We start from the raw sequence: 27,838 nt of genomic DNA, 5'->3' as shown, positions 1-27,838 counted from the left end.
CCGCTCTACCCATCCGTCTCTGCCGTCCGCCCGGGGTTTTTCCTCCCTCCCACTCCTTTCCCCTGTATGGCCCCTCCTCTATCTCTATGGTGCTCGGAGAGAGAGAGGGCCGGCGCCATTTTAGGTCTGGAGAGGAGATTTCGAGTAAGGAATCCTTTGTTCAGTGAGATGGGTCACGGAGCAGCGCGCGCGCCTGCGCGGGAGCGCGCCGCTTCCCTCCGCTCTCATTCTCCCCCACCTCCCAACCAGCAGCCTCGCGCGCGCGCTCCCGCGTCCGGCTCCCGCCACGAACGTCGTCGCGTCAGGGTGTTTGATGGCGCCTAATGGCGGGCGGGGCGAGGCGGGGGGAGGAGCGCCTCAGGATAAACCAGCAGCAATTAAAGACTAACGAGGGCGGCTGGCGGGCCAGCCACGTTCCTGGCGGCAAGGCTGCCGCAAGTGTTTCATAATAAGGCTGGCCAAAAAATTGAGGGACGTTCTCGCAAGTAAGCCGCGACGGCTGCTGCTTCTTCTGGAAGAAATCTTCATGTTATACGGACTTTATTTTCGTGTGCGGAAAGGCGGGCATGTGAATTTGAAAAGTTCCGAAACGAAAGCGCGAAACATGGGCGTGGTGTGGGGACTCGAGGGGTGGACTGGGACGACCCACCTGTAAAGGCCCCGTAGGGATTTCTCTCAGCCTCCCCTCCCTCGTAGTTGTAAATGACAACCCCCGAAGAGCCCAAGTTTGGATGACTCCCTAAAGCAAACCTTGGCTTAGCAGCAGCAGAACCACCAAGGGCAGAGCAAAGAGCCCCTGATCTCCTCCTATAGCACAGTAACACTTAGTATGATGTACGTCCAGGCCCAGGGCCGGATTTAGGTTTGATGAGGCCCTAAGCTACTGAAGGCAATGGGGCCCTTTATATGTCCAGCTGTCAACAGCAAATTGTCACTGTTTTTTTGTCATATTTGCTATATGGTAATTTCTGGACCTGTTGTCGTTTAGTCATGTCCGACACTTCGTGACCCCATTGACCAGAGCACACCAGGCACTCCTGTCTTCCACTTCCTCCCGCAGTTTGGTCAAACTCATGTTGGTAGTTTCAAGAACACTGTCCAACCATCTCGTCCTCTGTCATCCCCTTCTCCTTGTGCCCTCAGTCTTTCCCAACTTCAAGGTCTTTTCCAGGGAGTCTTCTCTTCGCATGAGGTGGCCAAAGTATTGGAGCCTCAGCTTTAGGATCTGTCCTTCCAGTGAGCACTTCAGGGCTCATTTCCTTAAGAATGGATAGGTTTGATCTTCTTGCAGTTAATGGGACTCTCAAGAGTCTCCTCCAGCACCATAATTCTTTGGCGATCAGCCTTCTTTATGGTCCAGCTCTCACTTCCATACATCACTACTGGGAAAACCATAGCTTTAACTATTTGGACCTTTGTTGGCAAGGTGATGGACCTAATAGGTATTATGGACCTAACAGGTATCTAAAGCCATTTGCACATAACAAAATATGTATTTTATCAAAGTTTTTCCCCCCTTTAATTTTTTTGGGGGGCCTCCAAGAGATGGGGCCCTAAGCTATAGCTTGTTTAGCTTATATAAATCCGTCACTGTCCTGGCCTCTATAAAACACATCAGTGACCCACATCTGCCTCCAGACATAAGTGAAAAACACACAGAATCCTTGTGAGACCACAACTACAGAGAAACACAGCAGGTGGTGGTGGTTTTTTTACTAGCAAGGCAACAAAATTTACTTCACTGCAGGAGATTGGACTGGATGACTCTTGAGGATCCCTTCCAACTCTACCATGTTGTAATTCTATGGAGTACGAGGTAAAAAAAGCCAAGAGGATATAAGTTGAGTACTATTATCTATTGGCTAGAGAGAAGCTACCCTTTAATTTAGGAAGGCTCCTAGGGCTGAAGGCAGATGGAAGAAGCCGTTGCCTGTTGGCCAGCACAAAGCCTCTTTCCCTACACTTTGTGGTCACTTGGGAGTGCTGCAAAGGGATATACCGGTAATTGATTCTTGCTGTGTTTCGTATTTAAAAACTACATAGGTTAGTGACTGATGAAAAGGAATCTACAGTGTCAAAATCCAATATGCACAAAAATTATCCCAATAGTTAAAATAGTTTTAATTCTTTTTATTTGCGTATGGAAATAGTTCTACTTAAAAATTATGATGGATTTTTTTTCTAGGTTTACATTCCCCCACCCTTTCACCACAGGAAACAAATCCTAAGGCTCATTTCAGTAATCAAAATAAACAAATCCTAAGGCTCATTTCAGTAATCAAAATAAACAAATCCTAAAGCTTATTTCAGTAATCAAAATACATGTTATGTTATGATAACTGAAATAGTGCTTATTCTTTGTCTCACATAAATAGCTAGTAGGTTGCATGCCAGCAGCTGTAATCATTTCATTAGTTCTGTATTATTACTTTCATTGATGTGTTACTTGTGGTTTATGAGAAAAAGAACTGCAAGCACTGAAAAGTGATACTGAAATTTTATTTGCTTTTGTCTGTAGTTATTCTGTTGCTATTCTGTGGCAGAGTATGAAATAGAAGGAAACAGGGTGATGGTAAAGCAGTATTGGAGCTGTACCGAGGACTAGGTAGATAATCCTTTATTTTATATCATGCAGTTATATATTGCTCAACTGAAAAATACATAGGGCTTTAAATAATTTTAATATAAACAGAATTATTTATGCCTGGATTATGGATTGGTATACTATGGGTTAGGGGTACTCTCATTTTGACTCAAGAAATTCACCATTTTAAGATGGAGATAATTGGAAATTGCAGAGTCAGGAGAAAATGAAAGACAAAGTGCGAGACTGGCTACATTATGCTCAGATTAAAGAAGTTTTTAAACTTGATAAAAAGCTAGGATTCCAGGTGGAAAAATCGAAGCTAGAAACGGAATTGTTAGAGCCTAAGACTAAAGTACTTTCAAAAATGTATAACTTGCTGTTGAAGTGGAATACACAAGATGAAACGGTTAAATCGGCTATGATAAAGTGGGCACAGGACATTGGATATAACATTATGTTTGAAGACTGGGAGAGGTTGTGGACTACTGGGTTGAAGTTTACTGCATGTAATACATTGAAAGAAAATGTTATGAAAATGATATATAGATGGTATATGACCCCAGTCAAACTTGCAGAAATATACCACTTGTCTGATAACAAATGTTGGAAGTGTAAGGAAAATGAAGGAACATTCTTTCACCTCTGGTGGACCTGCCCTAGAGTGAAGGCTTTCTGGGAAATGATATGTAATGAGTTGAAAAAGGTATATAAGTATACCTTCCTTAAGAAACCAGAGGCTTTCCTTTTGGGTATTGTCAGCCAGAATGTGTTAAAGAAGGACCGAACATTTTTTATGTATGCAACAACAGCAGCACGGATACTTGTCGCTAGGCATTGGAAAACATAAGATCTACCCACACTGGAAGAATGGCAGATGCAACTGATAGACTACATGGAACTGGCTGAGATGACCGGCAGAATCCGAGACCTGGGAGAGGAGACGGTGGAAGAAGATTGGAAGAAATTTAAGATTTATTTACAAAAATATTGTAAATTGTATGAATGTTAAGAAGGATGCTAGAGTATAAACAAATTGGGCACCATCGAGTTGAAGGAAGTGAATTATGAAGATAAGATAAATTTAAGAAAAGATAAAAATTTTGGAATATGTTGGTTATATTTAAATTTTTAAAGACTTGAATAAAATGATAGTCAAAATTAGAGATATAACATTGGAAAATTAGATATGATGATTAGAAATAAGGGGATAAATTTGCTGAATAAAATTATAAACAGGAACGCAGGAGCGGGAGATGCGAGGGAGTCCAAAGAAGTGAAAAGATCTATGTTAAGAGATGTTATATTGTATTGTTTTATTGGCATTGTGATTCAAACAAAAAATTGTTAATAAAAAATATTTAAAAAAAGAAAAGAAATTCACCATTTTATAGTTTAAATTGGGAAAAATAAATACAGTAAATGGACAAAAGTGCAAAGATTCACAAAATGCTTAGGAGTATGCGTCCCCTTGCATACCCGCAGAAAAAAAGCACTGGGTTAGACACAGAAGTGTAACCAAAAAATAAATACATTTTTCCTTTCATTTAAAAATACATTGATGACTTTTTCTTAGCAGTTATATAAGATATATTAAACAGACTACTAGGCTTTTTACAAGAAAATGTAAAGAGGTTATTTTATTGTATCATACTTCCTATTTTGAATAATTTGGAAAAGCAAGGTAAATTTTTTACATGAGCGTGACTGACAGCTGACAGAAAATCAATGGAATGAGCTGGTGCAGCACTGCCCAGAGATTTGGGGGGAAATGCATATTTACAGGGGACTGCCTAAGTTATTTGACTGAAAAGATTTCTGATGTTTGCAAGATACAGATTTCAAGTACATACTGTATCTGCAATGAATGAAAAGTTAGTTCCATATGCCATCTGGTGGTTGTCTGTGAAGATGCTGTAGCTTTAAAAAAAATGTAGATCGTCTCTTCATTTTACTCAGGGTGCATCCTGATGACATAATTTTAGAGGTGAGCCTGCTGTGGACCCACATTCATCTACTTTGGGTGGAAGTATGGTCTTTGTATCTGCACTGAACTGAGAGAAAGCTGCTTCTTCTGCTTGCAGTCATAATACTGCTTAGTTATGCTTTGACACCTGCAATGTTTCAAATCTCTGTTTGTTGTTTCAAAATAATTTCAAAGTTCCAAACGATTATGTAATCATGCTTTGCAACAATGGTTGTATAATATTTGGACACATAATAACTTAAAGTTTAAAAAGGGGGAAAGTGTGCATTTGTTGTTGTTATATTTGTACCCCGTCCATCTGACTGGGTTGCCCCAGCCATTCTGGGTGGCAAGCATACACATGAGTGGTAGCTGGTGCCCATTGGGACAGGTGGGGTAGATGTCAGAGAGGCCAACAGGAGGTGGAAAGAGCCAATGACAGGCAGTGTCAACTAATGCTCGTAAAGCTGCCCTTCCTCAGGGCAACACTGAGTCCAAATAGAAGGTTTACATGTGGTAGGAATGTATTAACTATAATGGAAGCTGGCGAATGACGAACTATGAAACTGTAAATGTAACAGGAGGCTGAGTGACTGCTCCTGCAGTCTCTGAACTATCTCCCTCTTCTGACGTGATCAGTGCCATCCAAGCTGACAGCTTCTCAGGAAGGCAGAAATATGTGAATGGAGCCCCCCAAGTGATTGTGCTACTTAAACTAGCAGCACTGGTCACACTTCAGGCAGTGTGTGCAGCATAGAGGCTGGATGCAGAGCTTTTTTCCACAAACAGCCTTTTGTGTTGGTGGCAACGCTGACTTCTATGCAAATACCTGTTACGTTATCAGTCTTGATAGTATTTTCAAAGGGCATGCTTCCTGTTACTTTGCTGAACTAAATAAGCTCCCAAGCCTTTGTGCACTAATCACGTGTTTCATAGCATTTCTCTCAAACTTATTTTAAAGGCAGCCCAGATCATCATCACTTCCCCAGTAAATAGGTCCTGTACATTAATAACATTGAAAAGCTGGACAGTTTGTTCTTTTCAATCTAAACAGAGGTGGTGGGTTTTTTATTTTTATAGGCATAGAAGTGGGGGGGGGGAGAAGAGTAAGGAAAATTCATATAACCTATGTTGTGTCACAAGAAACATCAAATAAATCTAGTGGAATCAGTTCCTGATCTTCATCTATTTCTTCTTTATGTTGGCTTCCCCAGGTGCTTAGCCTCTTAAACAGTCTCCGCAAAGCAGCAAATTTCCCTTTGCTCCAATCTTTCTTGTCTTTTTTATTTTCAAGTCTGTCTTTCAGTTCCTTGTACTGCTTAAGTTGTTGGTTTTTTCTACAAAATAGCTTAAAATACCTGTAGGTATCACTGCTGGTGTACCCTTTAGTCCCCACTTTTGCTTTTTGCATTTTTGGGTTGATGTTTAGCAAAGCCATGAATCTGTCATTCAGTTTCTTGACATTTTCTCTTAGCTGAGGTAGTTTTTCTGACAGTTCTAGCACACTCATATTAATAAATTCCATTATTCTTCAGAAGGTCTTTCTGCTTGAAGTTGGTGTTTTCCTTTCAAAGTCTACGGACAGGAAAATCTTATTAATTGTAGATTAAGTCAAAACTTTAATCATTAGGCATCTATTAATTTTTTTTACTAACCTCATAACACTGTTTTGTCTTTTAAACTGATAGATTTCCATGGATAAGGACAATATATATCTGGCAGTGAAATGCAACTTTTTATCCAAGAATTATTAGTATTCTGTTTCTATGAAAGCTGATGACATCACTATTGCTTTAGTGACTTCACAGTAAATGAAAGGCCAGTTCAAAGATGCTAAAATGTGCTGTGCATGTACCTGCTGCTGCAGGAGACAAGTAGCTGTTCCATCTGGTTCAAAAGTTGGTAGTTCCATTCTGTGGTGGGATCAGAAGATAGGATGACAAAAGGCAACTGGGATGTGCAAAGCCTTGTGCACTTGGGAGGCAAGGACCCTCACCCGTTTTAGATGATCTGGCTTCATCTGCCACTTCCCCCCCCTACCCTCACATCTTCCTGGCATCTGATGCATCATATAGCTGCCTCTCTGTTTAAAGGCAGGGGTTGATTTGTTTCTATTTCTATTCCCATCCTCCTTTTCTGTGTATGAACTGGAGGATCTTTTTATGCCCTCTATTTTACCATGTGCTGCTCTTTTCTAATCATCTTGCTCCTTTCACTCTCTCCAACTGTCACTTATAACTTTCCCTCCCCCCCCCCCCCGTTTCTCTTGCATTCTGCATCCTGTCCTCCAAATTTCTACTCTTGTTCTCATTTTCCTCTTGGTTCCTTCTGACTTGCTTTTTGCTTTTAACCTTTCAGGAAAGGAGCGGGAAAGGTCCATCCTTTTTACCAGAGACCTGCCACTGTATCTTGGAGCTGTATGTTAGCCTAGATTCCTTTCGGTATGTTGCATATGGGTCTGTTGTGTTTCAGTTGGGAGTTGATAGTTGCCCAATACCATCATGAAAATGTTGTGTCTCTCCCTCCATCTCAAAGTACAGTGGTACCTTGGGTTACGTACACTTCAGGTTACATACGCTACAGGTTACAGACTCCGCTAACCCAGAAATAGTACCTTGGGTTAAGAACTTTGCTTCAGGATGAGAACAGAAATCGGGTGGTGGCAGCACGGCAGCAGTGGAAGGCCCCATTAGCTAAAGTGGTGCTTCAGGTTAAGAACAGTTTCAGGTTAAGAATGGACCTCCGGAACGAATTAAGTATGTAACCTGAGGTACCACTGTAGAATGCTGAAGAGGCCAGGTGCTTTTGATGAATGTCAGTACTGTACCAGGATGCAATAAATTTTTGGTTTTTCTAGTATTTTCCCACAAAAACATCTTAAAGCAAGTTGTTTGTTCAAGAAATTCTTGTTCTTTCCTTTTTTTCTTTGATATCTAGATAAGAATAAATATTGTGAATCCTCTGATAAATGTTGTTTCTCTTTTTTTGTACATTAGCCATCCTTGTACCCCACCATCAGTTCCCATTGCTCTGTTGTCTCTTTTGAAATAGTTTAATTTGAAACTCTCCAGTGATCACCCCTTCATCATGGTATGGCACTGGATATGGATTGTTTTGAAAGACCTTATATAGTTTATATAGTTATGTATTGCTTCTGTTTAATAAAATCCCGTTAAAAAACAATATTGTCATGTGGAAAGCCTTTGTTCACTCTTGCATGTTAATACTTTTAACCCAAAATATAAAAATAGATTTAATAATGCAATAGTATATAAAGAAGTGGAATTGAAATCTAATATTTAAATTGACAAGAACAGAACACATGCAATTTGTTCTATAAAAAACTTCTCTTTAATAAATGGATGGATTCAAGTTTATAATAGTTTGACATGTCAAAGTAACAAAAGTCAAATTCTCTTACTATTTCATACAAATACTATGCATTACAGTAAACATATCTTAAGTTACAAAAAGTGTCAGTGAAAATTCAGTATCTAACTGTCTAAAAGTGAAATTTTTCTTATCAATTGTGATTACAATTCTATTGCATGTTGGAAACCCACTGCATTGTTATAATCAAACCATTATACAGTTTACTGATGCAAACTGACAAAAATGTAGCATTTTATTTTTGGCTTCCTGAATAAAGGGTGACATTTTAATAAAAATGGCTTTAGTAAGACAGAACACCAAACAACCGTAATCTATCTTAAAGAAAAATAATCAAGTATTAGGAATTTGACAGATCAGAGAACCCTGAATGTATTTCTACTACCCGTTTGTTTTTGTTGGAAAAGCCCCACAGATATCCAGTATTCTCTTAGCTGAGAATAGTGTTATAGTTTTTAAATGCACACTTTGGCCACTGGCAGACAGTGTACTCCCTGCTGGGTAGTAATGCTGGTGAAAGGTAACTTGAACTATTGCTTTGAGAACAGCCTTTGGCAGGGTTGTTTGTTTTAAAGAATCAAGTGGAGACCGAGCATAGCACATGTGGTAAGATATGAGACTACCACCACTTCATAAGATGTACCAAATTCAAGGTTCAAATGGTAAGTTTGTTCATGGGGCTATGATCATTACTAAATGGCTTAACAGGGAACTCGTATTCAAAATGAACCACCAAATTATTTATTAAAAAATGACTGTACTTACTGTGTCATGTATATCTTTGCATTGCTTGCATGCTATCGATGTGTATGAAAGTATGTGTGTATCATATACAGTGCTGTGAATATGAGCAGAACAAGGCCAATTTTTTTTGATAAAAAATTGATGGAGATTAATCTAGTTCCTAATGTTTGTCCAAACAACTATGACAAGCTACAGAATTACCAAAATCCAGCAATCCTATGTAGGCACAACTACTTCATAACTCCTCACAAGGGCCTCAACATAGGTGATAATTCCTTAAGTGTCAATACATATGTTCACCAAATTGCCCCTTCCACTGAAATAAGTTGGGAGGTTTTCAAATGGAGGAATGCTGTGTGCATTTCAGCACACAGACGGCTCTGGATCAGAGCTCAACTTGTTAACATTTGAGCTTCATTAACAGCTTCAGATCCGAGATGGAAAATTCCATTTCCACTTCACCTGCAGTTCAAAGAAATCCTCTCGTCTATCCCATTGTCATTCTACTAAGAAATGCTTTATATAATTTGGCAATCATGAGTAGATTGTCAATCATAAGGGTATAATTCTCAGAATCCTAATCAAAAAGTATAAAGAACAAAGAGTGTAGGGTTAAACATGCGGCATCAAAAAAATCTAGCAGCTTAAGCAGATTGTGCTGGCTACTGACAAAACAAGAATGGTTAAAATGCAATCATAATGGCACTGTTAAAGACAATTTAGTTTCTTACTAAAAAAGGTTGGTTAAAATATGGAACATGCTCATTATTTCACATTTTTGAGAATTATTATTGTTTGACTTTTAACAGGATAATGTTGCATACCTGAGTATTGTTTACAACAAAGTCTCCCTCAAATGAGTGTATGTAAAAACTTGAAGTGGTTAGAAAAATATCTAATGCCTTTTTAATTGCAAACAATACAATTTTTATACCTTCAGTGGGATTGTATTTGTAAAATAATATGCCAGAACATAATGTAAATTTATGAACAAATTAACCAGCCCTCTTTTCTTCAGGTTGTCCAATATGTGCAGCAACAAAATACCTCCCAATTTAGCTGACTGTGTCATCTACTCTGAAGAGTTTATTCAACAAACCCAGCAATGTAATACCACATGTAAGAGTTATTTACATATTCTTCACCAGACCTTTGTTTATACATAATTTCCAGTTGGCCTCTTCCCAGTTAAATGCAAGATCCTTAAGGCAGCATGTATAATAAAAATCTAAAACCTATTCCAATTTGTTATTAATTCTACTGTATTCTTCTTCCTGAAGAAGACATGCTAACATTGGGGAAAGATACCAAATAGAATGAATTCCTCTGTTATCTTGATGAATGCAATTTGTCTTTGATAGTTGCTATTAGACTAACAGTTAAGAAAACTGTGTCACTAAAAGAAACATCTGGGTAACTCACCTATATCTGTCATTGGTTCTGTTGTGAACACAGACGCTGGAGAAAACCTTTGCATTCCCTCTAATTGTTGAATGTTGCTGATGGAAAACTAAACAAAACACTTTCCATTTCTCTTCATGTTTCTATTAAGAGACCCTTCTCTTAAGCAGCAACTTACATTTGGTTAAGTTAGCTGCAAAACTCACACTGCTAAAGTGAGTTCAGTCATGAACCAAATGTTACCATGTTATGTTAGCTAATGTTAATGTCTAATTGCATGATTCATCTGTATTCCTCCTATAGTTCTAGGTAATGTGAAACAGCACTGTTATTTGATCTTAATGGGGGGAAACTGTTGATGTTCAGAATGACGTTTTGCATCTCTAAGTCAGACAAAAACATGAGGCAAAAAGGAGGTTGAAATCTGACACCAGAGAGAACACACTCAGCTTTGTAGTAAAATATTAATTCACTCAGCATGAGTGGATAAAAACTGACAGAGAAGTCACAGTTTTAGGAACAGATATTCTCAGATACATACTAAGGTAACCTCCTTGGTTACTAGGACAGATTTCTTTGTATTGACAATTATGTACCCTGTTTACACATAGTATTCATCCTTCCCTGCTTCTTTATCAGCAACAATTGGAAGTGAAATATTTTGTCCTGCCCAATTCCAAGGTAGCAACAAACAAAGCTGCTCATTCATCCACTGAGGCTGATGAAGTCATGCAGGCCTAATTGAGCTGATTAAAATTTATCTTTCAATGGCAGGTATCCCTGTGGGACTTGTAAACAGCAGCACACAATACTGTAAACAGTTTAACTTCTGCTCAGTTAGTCCAGGCTTGCTGATTAGATGAAAATCAAGAAAGCAGCTCCACCATAAGTCCTTCCCATTTGCCCCATAAACATTTTCCCCACTACATATAAAATCCTGAGTGGAACACCATCATCTTGAGCTGGAGAATCAATTGCATACCAAAGACATTAAAATGGCCACTCTCTGAAGTTCTGTAATGAAGTCAGTTACTGACAAGGCTTCCAAAGGCTTCAGTGTAATGGGACTTTGGACTAAACCTATATTTTAGCATGATGTCCAGTTCTTGCCCCTGACGCTGACTTTGGCAAGGAAGCTGAGGCTGCTGCATCTTCTGCTTCTTCCAGTTCTTCCTGAAGCTCTTGGCTTACACTTGACTGAAGAGCTGCAGGTGTAAGCCATTCTTTTGGTAGGCAACTTTGGAGAAAGGGGATACAGGAACTGAAATAGGCAAGGCGATTCACCCAACGAGGAATTTCTTTTCCACAGAGAATCTATATGAAATGCCACAAGTTATCCACTGCTTTTTTTAGTACGTGTCAGTTTCTATACTTGAAATACAGATCACTGAATTGAAATGCCTGTCAATTATAGTACAGTGAATATGAACCCTTCCTGATGTTACCTGTGAGACAGGCAAAACAAATACTATATCTAACTCAGTCCATTCTGAAAATAACAGTAAGCTGGGCATCAAAAACTGAACATATTTTTGAATGACTTTTTTTACCAAAACAGGGCAATCCTAGCCATGCCATTTCAGAAGTTCTATTTCAGTTCAATGGGGCTAACTCCCAGGTAAGTAAGATAAAGAATAAGTGTATGACAAATCATTTAGTGACTCATTAATGCTGTTTCAAAAGTTCAAATTATCAAATGAAAATTACAATTATCAGTTTTCTGTATGAGTCATTTATATGTAAAGTATAGCTTTATAAAATGCAGTTTTGCACATTCCAATTATATGAATGGAAACAACTGTGGAAAAGTTAAGGTCTCCATTTGCTTTTGAGAAAGAATGGCTTATTACTCTTACAAGGTCACTCTTCTTCATAACTTGGCTAGCAGGGTTAAAAACCCACAGAGCTTCCTCTCTGGAGGTGGCAGTGAAAAGTATTGCTGCTACCATTTTATTTCCAGCAAGCCCTTGATTGAAAACCCATTAATATTACATATGTAACCTATGTTGCCTACAAGTACTAAAGTGTTTATAAAAGTAATGGCAAGCATTTGCCCATGCTGAACAAATAATACTTGCCTCTGAAAAAGCTGAAGAAAAGTGATTGCAGTTTTTGTGCATTAAGTGATAGGCATTTCCTTTAAAGTCTTTTCCAAGTTCTTCTATAATTTTTTCTATATCCTCCTCCATGAAGTCAGTACTTCCAAGAACAACAGCTTCTCTAAAATAAAAGAGGGTGGAGGCGGATGCAGAGAGAGAAAGTTGTTGCAAATCAGACTGGATATGTTTTTATTCCCCGTTTGCTCTTGACAGCATGCACACACCTCCAAAAATTATTGTGTTAAAAATAGAACTTCACTGCTTTTGTCCTCTGGTTGTTTTTGAACTTCATGCCACGAGGCCTCACTACTTTTACACTACCACTTCACTGCTCTTATCCATGAGATCTCTCTGTAAATCCAGATTTGTGTACATACAAATGTATCATCAATCATTTATTATGCAGTCACAGGCCTGTTAAAATTATTTAGTGCTTTATACTGTATGTCAATTTTTATTACTATATATATATCATATTTTCCTCCATGGAGCTCAAGATGGTGTACATGCTCCTCATTCTACAACCCTGTGAGGTAGGTTAGGCTGAGAGATGGTGACTGGCCCAAAGTGAGGATTTGAATCCCAGTCTCCCAGGCCATATTCCAACACTCTAATCATTATATTAAGTTCCATATCTCATTTTAAGAGGCAGTGGGTAGATACTTTTTGGTTGCTCAAAACATACTATTCAAAATTAGCAGGTTGTAGTCAACAGACATCTGAATCTAAATCACCCAAACATATTTTGGGTTACAGCAATAAAAGAAAAAACTTCTTACTTGAATTTAAATGTTTCTCCCAAGTCAGATGCATTTCCTGGAGAAATTTCAAATATTCCAGAAAAAGGGTACGGATGTCCACCATAAGCAAATTCTGAAATACAAAATCAGGATTTTATGCACAACTCATTGTAAGTAGGACTTTCACTTCTGGTGATTTTATAGACATGCTTTGATCAGCTGTAGGTTAAAACTGAAGTACAGTGGTGCCTCAGATTACATACGCTTCAGGTTACATACACTTCAGGTTACAGACTCCCCTCACCCAGAAATAGTGCTTCAGGTTAAGAACTTTGCTTCAGGATGAGAACAGAAATCGTGCTCCGGCAGTGCAGCGGCAGCAGGAGGCCCCATTAGCTAAAGTGGTGCTTCAGGTTAAGAACAGTTTCAGGTTAAGAACGGACCTCCAGAACGAATTAAGTACTTAACCCGAGGTACCACTGTACTGCTACAAAGTAGTTTATATGTACAAATGTCAGTGCTTTATATATTTATATAAAAGTTTACATTACATTTGGAGAACACTGATTTAAATTCCCATAACAATTACGCTGAGGCCAATATATGCAGAAACCATGGGAGAGGAATCCTCCAGATGCTGCCGGATTTGATCATTGGCCATGCTGCCTGAGGCTGATGGAAGTTTGAGTTCAACAACATCTGCAAAGCCACAGGTTCCCCAATACTGATCTACACCATGAATGAACAGTCAGATTATTTGTTGCAAATTTAAGATGGTGAAATGTAGGGAGGGAGACAATGCTCTTTTCCTCCCTGCCTCACAACCCAGTACATGTCCTATGTACATTAGCTGCTTCTTTGCACCAATGTAAGATTAAAGCGTGATACATACCTCTGCCATATATCTCTATTCCTGAATGGAATACTCCAATTCCGAGAGAGGAAGTGTATTCATTCATCCAGTACTAAAAAGGAAAATGGGAAACTTAACTGATTGTGATTACGGTTTTCTAATCACGAGGTCAGCCCTGTACATGGAAAAAGGGGAGCGAATTTTTGCAGATTCCTCTTGCAGCCTCTTGTATTCTCTTAAAATGTGCTCTGGAGAGCTGGAGCAGAATTAAAGATGCTGCATGAGGCTACAGTGGTGAGGTTGAATTGGCAAAAAATACCTCCCCTGCCCCTTTAATGAGTGGGAGCCTCAACAGGACCACAGCTCTGAACTGAAAGAACCTTCAGGGTACAAAAGGGCAGAACTGGATTGCATTTGACAGAAAACTATTTATTTTTATTATATTTATATCCCATTTTCCTTCACAGAACCCAAGTTGCTGAATATGTGATTTCCAAGCAGCCTCCCATCCACTGATAAGACCTGGACCTACTTAGGTTCAACAAGGTGATGGCTTCATGTACCACTGGAAATATCAGTTAATAGCAGAGCTGGACCATTAAATATTAAGTTCATTTCTGGTTCAGCTCAGTGGCAATGCTTAGCTGTTTGATTAAACCTTTACGTCTACAAGTGTTTGTCTCTTTATTAACATTGCTACACAAAACACAGGCGGCTGGACACAAAAACAGGGAGGGGATCCTGTCTTAGCAGTACTGTATGGTGCGCAAGGTGTTAAAACTGTGTTAAGAAGCCTCTCCTTAAAGACCCAGGGAATTTATAAAGAAAAGGAAAACTTAAGTGAGAGTTAGATATCATGGGGTTAAAAATTTGGAGTTGGAACATTAATGGGATGAACGAGAAAAAGAAGAGGAATAAAATTGAGCAATATTTGAAAAAGAAAAACTTGGATATTATTTGTCTTCAGGAAACGCACGTAGCCAGAAGACATAGGAAAGTATTAATTAATAAGAGATTGGGAAATGAATTTGATTCTCTGGACAGAGAAAAGAAAAGAGGGGTAGTATTGTATATTAAAAATAAGATTGAAGCCAAAACAATATTTAAAGACGAGGAGGGGAGGATGATAGGGGTCCGTATTAATTGGCAAGGAGAAAATCTGGTGGTAATCGGGGTGTACGCTCCAAACGGAAATAAGACTGAATTAGAAGACAAAACATCTGAATATGTAGATCAGAAAATTATCTTAGTGGGTGATATGAATGGGGTGGTTTCGTTAGGAATTGATAGATGCAGGGAAGGAGTAAGTAAGGAAGGGAAACTACCAAAAACTTTCTTTTCAATGGTGGAAAACTGCAATTTGATAGATATATGGCGCCTCAGGCACCCTCTAGATAAACAATTCACCTTTCACTCCGAACCAAACCAGTCAATGTCGCGTATAGATCAGATATGGATTTCAAGTGAATTATGTCCAAGAGTTAAACTAATAGAAATAAGACCGAAAGTAATCTCAGACCATAATCCGATAGAGTTGGAATTAGAAAGCTTGGAGACAAGAACCTTCAGATGGAGACTGAAAGACTATCTCCTGGATGATCAGAAAATTGTTGAAACTGCGCAGGAAAAATTGATGCATTACTTTGCGGATAATTGTGATAAAGGAACAAAGGTTAATGTAGTGTGGGACGCAAGTAAGGCAGTGATAAGAGGATATTTTATCCAGCAGAATGCAATTAAAAATAAGATTAGAGAGAAAGGTAAAGAAGAAATCCTAAGGCAGATAATGGTAAACGAACAAAAACTATCCCAGAAACCTAACTGTCAGAAAGCAAAAGAAAGAATAAAAATTCTACAAGCCCAATTTGCCACAATAATAAATAGAGAGGTGGAGTGGAATATCAAAAAATTAAGACAAAAAAACTTCGAATTTTCGAATAAGTCAGGCAAATGGCTTGCATGGCAAATTAAAAAGAGGAAGGAACAGAGCACAATAAATAAAATAATAGTGGGGGGGGGGGGGAGAGAAAAAACTGACCCTAAAGGAATTAGGAGGGAGTTCCTCAACTACTATAGAAGTTTATATAAAAATAACGAGAGAATAAGTTTAAGGAGGATAGAGAGATTTTTGAAGGATAAAGGGGTGCAGAAAATTTCAACAGAGGAAAAACAACGACTGAATAACCCAATTGGAAATGAAGAGATAGAAGACGTAATTAAAGATCTAAAGAGGGGGAAAGCTCCTGGCCCGGATGGATTTACCACAGGCTATTATAAAGAGATGAAATCTGTTCTGGTGGGACCCCTGAAAGAGACTATGAACAATATATTAAGGAAAGGAGAATTCCCAGAGACTTGGAAGGAGGCATACATCATATTCATCCCCAAACAGGACGCAGATCCAACCCAAGTTAGAAATTATAGACCAATCTCACTGCTAAATACAGACTATAAAATATTTGCAGGGATCCTTGCAAAAAGGTTGAAGAGGTTGCTATCAGAAATTATTCATAGGGACCAAGCGGGATTCCTGCCAGGTCGGCAGTTGAGAGATAACATAAGAAATATAGTCAATATGTTAGAATACCTATCTGTCAGGATTGATAAACAAGTTATAATGATGTTTGTGGATGCCGAGAAGGCATTCGACAATGTGATATGGGACTTCATGCTGAAAAATCTAGAATATATGGACGTGGGAAACGACTTTTTTAACGGGGTAAAAGCTATATATACAAACCAGAAAGCTAAACTGATCATTAATAACATTGTGACAGAAGAGATAAAGATACAAAAAGGAACAAGACAGGGTTGTCCACTCTCCCCACTTTTGTTTATAACAGTTTTAGAAGTTCTTCTAAACTCTATAAGACAAAATCAAAAAATAAAAGGAGTGTTAATTGGACAGAATGTATACAAGATTAGAGCCTTCGCGGATGACGTAGTAATAATGACAGAAGAACCAACAATTGCAATAGAAGAAATATTAAAGGAATTAGACCAGTTTGGGGAGGTAGCAGGGTTCAAATTAAATAAGATGAAAACGAAAATGATAGGTAAAAATGTAGACTTAAAGACAACAGAAATAATTCAACTCCAATCGCAAATAGAGGTGGTTAAAAAAGTGAAATATCTCGGTATTTGGCTAACACCTAAAAATATAGATTTATTCAAAAATAATTATGAGCCGGTGTGGAGGGAAATAAGAAAGGATTTGGAAATATGGGGAGGGCTGAAACTGTCATTCTGGGGAAGGATTAATACAATTAAGATGAATGTCCTTCCACGGCTGATGTTCTTATTCCAGACTATTCCTATAATTAAGGGGAGCCGAATCTTTAAAGAGTGGCAAAGAGTGCTCTCAAGATACATCTGGCAGGGGAAAAACCCTAGGATTCAGTTCAAATTATTAACGGATATAAAAGAAAGGGGGGGTTTTGCGCTGCCGGATGTGAAACTATATTATGAGGCAGTTTGCCTCTGTTGGATAAGAGATTGGGTAAAGTTAGTGAATAGGGAGCTTCTCGATTTGGAGGGCTTCGATAATAGATTCGGCTGGCACGCCTATTTATGGCAGAACAAAAGAAAAGTACATAAGGGATTTGAAAATCATATTTTTAGAGGGCCATTAATTGAAATATGGGAAAAATATAAAAATTTGTTGGAACCGAAAACACCACACTGGCTTTCACCCCCGGAAGTAATGAGTGTAAAGACTATTAATATGAGAAGTAATTGGGCAACATACAGTCAGTTATTAACTAAAGAAGATGGGAAATGGAAGGTTAGACCATACGAACAAGTGAAGGACCATGTTTATGATTGGCTACACCATCTTCAGGTGAGTCAGATGTTCAGAAAAGATATTAAAGAAAGAGGCTATGCAGAGAAAGAGTCCAAATATCAGACGGAGATTATAAATAATGAAGAGAAAATTATATCTAAAATGTATAGAATACTGTTAGATTGGAACTTGGGAGACGAGGAAGTCAAATCCGTGATGATCCGCTGGGCAAAGGATGTAGGACATAGTATACTATTTGAGGACTGGGAAAAACTTTGGAAGGATGGATTAAATTTTACGGCATATATAATGATAAAGGAAAATGTCATGAAGATGTTCTATAGGTGGTACTTAACACCTATGAAACTATCGAAAATGTATAAGGTGGACAATAAGTGTTGGAAATGCAAGGACAAAGAGGGCTCCTTTTACCACATGTGGTGGGAGTGTGGAAAAGTAAAACAGTTTTGGGAAAAAATCTACATTGAACTAAAGAAGATCTTAAAATATACGTTCACAAAGAAATCAGAAATTTTCCTATTAGGGATTCTAGGCCACGAGATAAAAAAAGAAGACTGTAAATTAGTATACTATGCAGTCACAGCTAGCCCAGATGTGGAAACAGCAGGAAACACCAACGGTGGAGGAGTGGAGATCAAAGCTGCTAGACTACGCGGAATTGGATAAACTTACAGGAAAAGTTAGGTATACAAGAGACCAAAAGTTCATCAAGGATTGGGGAAAGTACGTAGACTATCTGGAATCTATCAGTGAGGGAAAAACAACGCTAAAGGGATTCAGAGATGCACTGTGATAGACTAGGAGTTATTGTGTAAAGAAAATAGGAGATAGAGAAAGGTACAATGACAATATATGCTAAGAAATGTGTAACCCAAATTATTACTTCGAATGATTTTCGGGCAAGCTAAAGGAAGCCTCGAAAGGGAAGATTAGGTAATTTTGCTGATGTGAAAATTATAATTTTGTGTATCTTCTTTTTTATTTTTATTTTCCTTTTTTATTTTTTATTGTTATTTGTCTGTGTAATATTCTTTTTTGTTTATCTGTGTTTTAGTCTCTATTTCCTTTATGGAATGAAGCAATAAAAAGAATGTTTTTTTTTTAAAAAAAGAAGCCTCTCCTTAAAAATACCTGTGACTGATAAATAACACTAACATAATGCATGTGTTTGTTTGCAAAGTTACAGAAACTGCACATACTGAACAATAAAACAATAATAAGTACAACTGTAATCCGTTCTGAAAAACCCATGGAATTTGTGTTCCACTGAATCTGCAGTCAATCTACTAGAAGAATTATAAGAACTTCACTGAGAGGGGATTAGTTCCCCCCTGCCCTGGGACGGTGATTACAAATAATTACCTTCTGTACCTGAATCGAAAGCTTAGCCATGTTGATGGTATGGACCAAAACAGTCCCTGAAAAGATGTCTTTAAATGTATGAAGATTGCAAAACTGAGTATCATGCAGCAAATATAAAGTACAATTGAGACTAGAAGAAACTCAGCTGCATGGGAAATGCAGGGGCAGCAGGGAATTGTGAATAGAAATGTACCCCACAGTTCTTGCCCAGAGTCCAGACCTTCTGCAAATGCCACCACCTTTGCATTAGTCCTGTTAGGTCTAGTAGTTCCCTCAGACTATCCTACAAACAAGGAAAATTACGTTCTCTGCCATGGACTTAATTTGTAAAAGGGAACTATTTGTGGTAATAAAGTGCTTACAGAAAAAATGGTCACCCAGGTGGGATCATGGCAGATGTCTGGCCCCACTGCTTCTTTTAATTAACAGCACATTAAGAGAAGTCATATAATGGGTGGAGAAAGGGGATACAGGAACTGAAATAGGCAAGGCGATTCACCCAACGAGGAAATTTCTTTTCCACAGAGAATGGGACTGGATGCTTCTAAACTTCTCACAGCAATGCCAGAAGCGAGTGTACAAACCTGACACTCACATGAAACTGCCTATAATGCTAAACCACAATTTATGTTTGAAAAATGTCTAAATAGGCAATCAGATGAAATTTTCTTGATTGCATTGTTGGTGGGTTCTGTTTGCACTGCAACTTCCCCCCCCAACCGCTAGATCAGGAAGCTTCACTGCTTGTCTTGGAAATGGCACAGAGTGCCTGCTTAAATAACTTGGGTATATCCTTTTAAATAGTTTTTTGGATGTGCCTTCTTGGTTAGTTACTCCACATTTCTGAAAAATGTGTGATTTTTATCAGTGGTATTAGTTTAAATCCAGCTTGAGTTGGATAGAAAATAAATTTGAAAGGTTGAACAAGGGACAGGAAAAAAACCTGGATATGTTTTCAGCATATTAGACACAAGAGATTGCATTAAGTGATCTTTGAAAACCTTCCCAAACCAGTCATACTACAAACTGAAAAATAAACAAGTTAGTGGACATGTGCCTTTTTTTGTTTGCTACAAAGCAATACACCCTCACTCTAGCTTTGTAAATCTCCCCATAATCAGTCAATATGTCACAGCTGTACCCAAAGGTAATTTACTTGGGAGGTTCTGCTGATACAGGATACACTGTTCAAAGTTAGGGAATACATTAGGTGTTAGTTTACACTCTGGGGACTTTCACATATTGGGACTTTTACAGAGCATTCTCTTCATGCAGTCTTTATGTAATAGCTTTAGGATTCTCAGTTCACATATACATTTAACTACCTACAGGTTAACAAAAAATAGTGGATAGTAATTTGCCAACAACAAGGGATCAGAGCACTTCTTGCTTTTGTCTCCCAAATGCCATGCACTGAAAGTTATACCTCACACAATGAGTTTCACAAAACACATCTTGGTCCACCATCTAGCTAGGCTAGTTCCTTTCTGGGGTTAACCCACAAGGCTGCACTATTACCTAATTGTAGATTATTGTCAAGATTACTAATTAGTCAGAATAGCCATTTTGGAAAGATTGGGACATGAAGAGAACTTAGATGTCCATTGCATCTAATTTCTTGTAAACTAGGCAAATGTTGCATTAAAGTAAAGGTAAAGGTACCCCTGCCCGTATGGGCCAGTCTTGACAGACTCTGGGGTTGTGCGCCCATCTCACTAAAGAGGCCAGGGGCCAGCGCTGTCCGGAGACACTTCCGGGTCACGTGGCCAGCGTGACATCGCTGCTCTGGCGAGCCAGAGCCGCACACGGAAACGCCGTTTACCTTCCCGCTGGTAAGCGGTCCCTATTTATCTACTTGCACCCGGAGGTGCTTTCGAACTGCTAGGTTGGCAGGCGCTGGGACCGAGCATCGGGAGCGCACCCCGCCGCAGGGATTCGAACCGCCGACCTTTCGATCGGCAAGTCCTAGGCGCTGAGGCTTTAACCCACAGCGCCACCTGCGTCCCATGTTGCATTATAGAAGGCAATTAAATCACTTTATAATCATACAAACAGCCCTCCAGGAAAGGAGGAAGAAAAATGGATGGAATTAAGCAAAATACAACAGGAAGAAGATTACAAGAGCAGCAAGGTTTTCTTGCTTCTGAAAAATAATTCTCATTGTTTTTGAACATGCAAACAAAAAAATAATGTGCATTCTGTAACATGGAAGCAACCATGGCAGTGAATTTGTTCACTCTGATAGCATGCTCAGGGAAGTAGACAGCTTCTGGAAGAATGCACAAGAATCCAATATATACACCACTACTACATTTGGGTCACAATTACTCTGAAGAATGTAAAAATAATAGATTTCCAAGGCTCCCACAGGAAGATGGTTTTTTTTTTTTAATCCACCCTCTTGCATTCCAAGTCTGGTGCAACAAGTGTGTATCCGTGTGTCATGCAGAAGACAACACAGTACCAGGTAAAGGGATGGAACAGGAGAGAGAAGCAGAACTCGGCAGCAGTTTAAGAAGATAAAGAGGAAATATTCCGGTAGCAATACACAAAACTCTTAAAATAGTGCAAGGGGGGGAATAAAAAGCAATGGGATCAGGGGTGCCAACTTGAATAAAATATTTGGGGGGTGGGCAGTTAAGCCATGCCCTGCACAATCAATCATATGTTGCAGTACATGCACACCATTTGAATGACAATGCCCATCAACTTGAGCAGCCCTAGCCCCCTCAAATATTTTAGGGGGGGGGGCAAAGTTTTCTCAGCGTCTAGGAGTTGGCACCTACAAATGAGATTAGGCAAAGGGGAGAGAATTGTATTTCTTTATTAATTACAACATTTCACTTCTAAGAGGAATGCAGGGGTTCCTTCCTTTCATTCTCAAAAGAGGATAAGTTAGTTCTGCAATCACCAATGTGATGCCCATGGGCACCATGGCACCCTGAGATACCTCTCCAGCTGCTGCCAAGACTCCCTATCCCAATTTTTTGTTTTAAAAAAATAAAGGTTTGGGGCTTTCTGGTTGCAGGGGCTGCTTGTATGAGTGCAAATAATGTTCTTTTCATGTCTGTTTTATTTGTTTTGGCAGGGGTGTTTAGGTGTTCTAGCTATTTTTATTCTGTGAATTTGTGTGCATGTGTGTGTGTGTTGTGCCCATAACAGTTTCTTAGATTTGCATATGTTCCCTTAGGCCCAAAAACGTTGGTGATGCCTGGGATAGCTGGAGAGATAGCAAACTTTCATGACGTAAATCAGACCCCAAGGCCCATCTGATCCTGCATTTTGTTTTGTCCTTGGGAAGCCCACAAACAAGGACATGAGCACAAGGACACTCCTTGCTTGTGATCCCCAGCAACTGATATTTAGAGTTGCACACCCTCCAACCCTGGAGGTAAAAAAGCCATAAATGACTAGCAGTCTTAATCTCCATGAATGGCCTGGGTTATAGTCTGCACTGGGAGAAGGAAAAGCAGAAAGCAAACCAGACAAACCACCCCACCGCTTCTTATCTTTGCCACTACTACCAAGTGGCCATTTTATTTTTCTCTGGTTGCCTCCACTAAATAGCTAACCTTATGAATTTTAACTAGCTCAACATTTTTCTAATATTGGTAGGAGTGACATGGCACTTAAGAATGTGGTGAGATGCAAGACCTCAAACTGATTTTTCCCCTACAGCAACTATGCTTAAGGATTTAGTAATACAAGTTGAACAGTTTTCATTAAAACTAAGGGTGAAATTCAATGTTACGCTATTAAGATTGCTCCATCAGTACAAGCCCCATTGTGCCAGCAGGACTCGTTGTGCTGCCTTCTGCTAGCACAAGTTGAATCCAGCCCTAACTTTACAATTTAAGTAACTACATATCAGAGCTAACAAACAAACAGCAGCAGCAACAAATGCTCCCAGCCCTTTGTCTTCTGGATTGTTTCCCTATCCAAGCCACTACTTATCAACTTGCACTCTCGATTCAGCTTCTGAGTCTCATTTGGTCTCCTCCTGGCTTCTGCTGCAGTGCCCTTCTGTGCACTTTAGCACTTTCTCAGTGTTCCAACTCATTTTAAATGTTCCAGCCCTTTAAGTTTCTGATGCCACAATTTTCTTCTACTTTCAACTAACTACCCTGTTTTCTAGCTATTTTACTTCAGCTCATGGGTGTAGCCAGGATTTTTGTTAGGGGGCACAGGACTTTGCTTGGGAGGAACAGGACTTTGGGGAGGGGTGAACTGATGTGATTGGTCAGTTAGTTAAGTATTTCTATTGTTTTACTTCATGGGGCAACCCATGCTTCAGCTGCTTGTTAGTCAAGGTATAAAACATTAGGACCAAGTGAATAGCATGTCAATAGACTGTGCACCTATTATCCAATGCCATTCTGGCTAAACTAATTTATTTGAACTTAAACAATAGGGAAATTTTACTCTGAGCTGTAGAAATTTGCAGCTAATAAACATTCACTCATTCAAAAAACTGTGACAACAACATCAAAGTTGTCCTATCTGTGTTTTTTCAAGTTATTTTTTAAAATACACTTATATCCCATCATTCTTTCAAGAAGCTCAAGGGGGTATACATATTTCTCTGCAATCCCTCTTTTATCTCCACAACACTCATGTGAGGTAGTTTAGGCAGAGAGATAGTGAACCCAGCCTTCATGGCTGGGTAAGCATTTGAACCTAGGTCTCCTCACCTCTGTTCTGACAGTCAATTCACTCAATTCACATTGGCTTTCTGCAATTCTTAAGAAGCTGTTGTGCAATGCTGAAGAAGTCAGATAACTAGATAGGAATGGTGTGTGTCATTTATGAGCTGGCAAAGTAAAAGATTGCAACACTTTAGCCAAAAGCAACAGGGAGTTAAATATCTCCAATGTTTTCCCCACATGATAAACCAGTACAGTACAGTACTATAATTTAGACTTTAAGGCCATCTGACTACACGAGTGCTAACCTGTTTGAAAAGATATTATGTTTCTACTTGTGTCCAGAAATTATCGTTTGATATTTTAAGTAGTCACCCCCCCCCCCCCCGCCAACCAGCTTAGGTTCTTTGTATATGCAAAAATGGTGGTGTAAGGCTCTAGTCCTCAAGGCAATTCAGAGTGTAAGAAACTTGAGGATTGTGTTCTGGCCAACTCTGATAGATTCTTATTAAAACACTATCATTCTTTCTTTGTATGCATGGCATCACAAAGATCAACTCAAAGTACCAAAGATGGAGATGGGCACGAATCCAACACACAAGGAGAGGCAACTGAAAATTCACACACCTGTTGCGGTAACTGTGGAGCCCTTAATAATTCCCTCGCTTCCAAATTGTTATTGAACCTTTCCAGGGCAAGAAGGGGATAATGAAAGGAGCATTTAAACCAGCATCCTGCTGTTGCAGCAATGTATGGAGGCGGGGGGAGAAACATGTGAGCGCCGAGGAGCCGCAGAAGGATACTCCTGTGGCGTTTGAGAAAGGAAGGAGCTATGGAGGCAGAGCAGCAGCAGCCTAGGGCGAGAGAGAGAGAGAGAGAGCGCGAGCGAGCGAGCCCGGGAAATGTGAGAGAGTTGAACCTGGCGGGGATAAAGGCAGGCAGGCCCCCGACGGCCGGCTCCGTCGCCCACTCACCATGTCGTAGACGTTGAGGATCACCAGCTGGTTCGCCATTCTCCCCTCGCGCGACTCCAGGCGGGGGTCCCTCTCAGGCCTCGGGCGGCGGCCTCGGGACGCTCTCGGGAGGCCCCCCGGGCGGCCGCCGCCTCCTCGTCCGGCCTCTGGCTGAGGGGCGCGACGGAGCCGCCGGCAGCATGGAGCCGCCTCCGCTGAGGAAAGGAGGGGAGCCGGGGCCGCGTCCCCACGAAGCCGCCTCGCCCCGCGCTCGGCAGACGCGAGCCGAGAGCCGCCACCGGCACCCGGGTGGGGCCCAGCGCAGCTCCGCCTCTCTTGTTTGTCTCCGGGCTGCCGCCGCCCGCCCCTACGGGCCGCAGGGTACGCGCAAAAGTGACCTTCCCTGAGGAGCGGCTGTTGCGCCGCCCGCAAGCCCCCCCTTTCCCCTTCGGCCAACGACTTTCGCGAAGCAGCCCTTCCAGCTTGCCCACATCTTCAGCGCCGGTGAGGTGAGGCGCCCAAACTACAACTCCCAGCATGCAGCGCGGGAGGAGGCATGTTTCCCGGCAGCCCAAAGGGAAGACGCGGGAGCCCTTTCCCCAGTTCTGTCTTCTTCTGGCTGCTGGAATGCGCGAGGGCTCCTCGACCAACGGCCTTCCGAATGTCCGCGCGAAAGTTCGCCTCGTGTGACCCGAGGCGGGGGCCGCTGGCTGAGCGCCCTCGCTGCCGCCAACGAGACGGGTGCGGGGCCCGGTGCGTATGTGAAGGAGCCGCCGCTGCCCTCAGCTGACTGAGGGGCTCAGAAGCCCTTCTGTGGCGGAGGAGCTGCCCAGGGCGCACGCAGGATTCGAGCCCTTTTGCTTCTTTGTGGCCTTTATGCGCCCGCTGGAATAGGGAGGAGGAGAGGGGGATCAGGAGCGGGCCTATGCAGCGCCCGATCCCATCTGGAAGCCCCTTTGCAGTGCTTCTGCTTCCCCTCGCCTCGCAAGCGGCGCTTAACATCATCAATCGCTGGCCTCTCCATGTGCAAAAGGAGGTTCTTTTTATAACAGATCAAAGACTCCCATTATGTGCAACCTGGGGAAACTCGGTTTAAGCAAAGGAATTGGCAAACCAGGCTATCAAACGACAGTTGCAAGTCTGTACGTTGGAGAGAACTGTGATTTCTTCCAAAGTGAAAGCAGCAGCTCTTTCTTCTCACCTACAAAGAACAGAAGTAGGGAAAGCACATGACGCTGACAGTTGCTATGCCCAATTCATAGTCAATTTCACCATAATGAGATTATAATTTGAACAGGACTATACTATAAATTCATTACAGTAGCAGTGTTTTAAACCTATAAACAAATAGATGGTGATCACCACATCCGTGTTATCTGCATAAGGATGCAGTTAACATTTCAGGTGTGAAATATGGCTATGGTCGTGTTCTGCTTCCTATCTGTTCCTTTTTCATTCTTTATGTGGGCACAAGCTGTAAACACCATGAGAAAGGTCTGCTGTCCCCTGGCCCGACATTCCCCTGACATCCCCTTCCCAATTGCTTAGTCCCCTAGTACCATCCTTTGCTCCTACACCGCCCAGCAGCCGTTTGTCAGTACTGCCCAATTAATGTCCCCAAATTACCATTGTAGCAACCAACGCTGCCTTGTGATCTCTCTGTGTCAACCAATGGTGGCGCAGAAACAGAGCACCTGATTGCTGTATGTACTTGAGTGAGCAGGTTGCTCACTCCCACAGGTTGAAGTGAGAATATATTTCCCAGGATGACCCACAGCCATTTCACAGCACCTTGCAAAACATAATTCCTTCTATATATATGTGCTCATTATATGTAAATAAAGGGATGGGACCATAAGAATCTTAAGTAAACCTTGGAGCGGCCCTTTGGTGCCCCGTCTCCTTTCCTGTTTTGTACATAGCATTTGGGAGCCAAAGAAAAGACAGTCTAGTTTCAAAATCAAGGCCGAAAGACCAATGAGCTGCACAAGAATGCCGCATTTCTCACACTGTTTTTTTCATTTTCGGTAAATCACTTTCAATGGATTGTTGCACTGATCATTACTAGGTTCCCTTTCAGCTCCCAATTCCATTCAGCCCCGGTGTTCTAATATGGAGTTTTGATATACTGTATACACATATGACGAAATAACTTTATTTTTTTCCGCAGCAGAGTTTGAATGGTGTAGGAAATGAATTTGTTTAATATTGATTTGAAGTTTGCAATGTGCTATTTTCATATGTTTTTTTTTTAAAAAACAGATATCAAATTTGATTCAGAAGAATGTCAAAAGTGGTGGGGGAGAGTTTGTTTAGTAGGGGTGAATTCTTGTTTAGGATACAGTATATCTTTCTGAGCATTTTAATGTAAGGAACAACAAACTGCTTTCTTAAAAAAATATTAAACTAGGGAGAAATGGTTGCCCTCCAGATGCTCTTGCATCACAGCTCCCATAATCCCTAACCATTGGCCATGTTAGTTGGGGACCACAGCTCAATGATAGAACATATATTCTGTGTGGAGAAGGTCCCAGGTTCAATCCACAGCATTTCAAGGTATGGTTGGAGGAGACCCCTGCTTGAAATCCTGCAGAACAGCTGCCAGTCAGTGTAGACAGTACTAAGCTGGTTGGACCAATGATCTGACTTGGTATAAGGCACGTTCCTATGGAGCTGTCAGGAGTTCAGTAGCACTTGGGGGGACACAAACGCTAAATGGTCCATCCTCATGTTAAACCACATTTTGCCATATCCAGTGATTATTAAATGATGTATCAAGGATCAATGGGGAACTTCAGTGTCACAGCTTGCCCAGTGCCTCTTCGCTCCCCCTGCCCCAGATTGTGCCATTGACTTCTGGTTGGACTGAAACCCACACCAACAGCTTCCCATATGCTAGGTAAAGGTGGCTAGGAGACAAAGAAGTTCAGAGGGGGAGGGAAATGTGGTGTCCATCATCTGAGGGCAAGGGAAAGATGCTGAAAGAAATGAGAAAGAGATACAGGGTTATTTTTTTAAAAAAGAATAACAACAATAAAGTGGTAATAGAAAAGTTTTAATAGAGGAAAGAAGTCAGTGCTAAAGGAATAGGGAGGAGGGTTGAAGCAAACAGGCAGTTTGGAGAAGAATAAGGCACAAGTATGACAAGGGATATGAGACGCAGGTGGCGCTGTGGGTTAAAGCCTCAGCACCTAGGACTTGCCGATCGAAAGGTCGGCGGTTCGAATCCCTGCGGCGGGGTGCGCTCCCGCTGCTTGGTCCCAGCGCCTGCCAACCTAGCAGTTCGAAAGCACCTCCG

The 27,838-nt window shown here is 40.7% G+C and overlaps 1 protein-coding gene and 2 long non-coding RNA genes across 8 annotated transcripts; 1 reads left to right on the top strand and 2 right to left on the bottom strand.

The window, feature by feature from the left end:
• Window positions 1–38: 38 nt before the first annotated feature.
• Window positions 39–10,710, top strand: LOC310841592. Of its 6 annotated transcripts, XR_014562571.1 has the most exons (6): window positions 151–889; window positions 2,519–2,605; window positions 4,544–4,607; window positions 6,909–6,991; window positions 7,547–7,640; window positions 9,703–10,710. It is a non-coding gene; the product is annotated as an uncharacterized lncRNA (long non-coding RNA). The 6 variants fall into 6 exon arrangements; XR_014562572.1 differs by having other exon boundaries at window positions 6,909–7,640; XR_014562570.1 differs by lacking the exons at window positions 4,544–4,607; window positions 6,909–6,991.
• Window positions 5,611–6,346, bottom strand: LOC310841593. The gene is made up of 2 exons (XR_014562574.1): window positions 6,206–6,346; window positions 5,611–6,125 (listed from the first exon to the last, which is right to left on the bottom strand). It is a non-coding gene; the product is annotated as an uncharacterized lncRNA (long non-coding RNA).
• On the bottom strand, window positions 7,879–27,687 carry DESI2 (desumoylating isopeptidase 2). The gene is made up of 5 exons (XM_083732841.1): window positions 24,562–27,687; window positions 13,817–13,889; window positions 12,964–13,057; window positions 12,164–12,305; window positions 7,879–11,399 (listed from the first exon to the last, which is right to left on the bottom strand). The coding sequence occupies exons 1-5, from the start codon at window positions 24,598–24,600 to the stop codon at window positions 11,166–11,168; spliced, it is 582 nt and encodes a 193-aa protein (XP_083588967.1). The 5' UTR covers window positions 24,601–27,687; the 3' UTR covers window positions 7,879–11,165.
• Between the last annotated feature and the right edge of the window lie 151 nt (window positions 27,688–27,838).

Source organism: Podarcis gaigeae (genome assembly GCF_964106915.1).
Source record: "Podarcis gaigeae genome assembly, chromosome: 3".
NCBI classification, from domain to species: domain Eukaryota; kingdom Metazoa; phylum Chordata; class Lepidosauria; order Squamata; family Lacertidae; genus Podarcis; species Podarcis gaigeae.
The sequence above is the reverse complement of the archived record's forward strand: the minus strand, read 5'-3'. Positions and strand labels throughout refer to the sequence as shown.

Coding starts and splice junctions, on each gene's coding strand:
- DESI2 (XM_083732841.1), bottom strand. CDS start 24,600: ATGGCGAACCAGCTGGTGATCCTCAACGTCTACGACATG. Junction 13,058..13,816: donor AATAGAGATATATGGCAGAG/GTATGTATCACG, acceptor TTTGTATTTCAG/AATTTGCTTATGGTGGACAT. Junction 11,400..12,163: donor TTTCTTCAGCTTTTTCAGAG/GCAAGTATTATT, acceptor CATTTCATATAG/ATTCTCTGTGGAAAAGAAAT.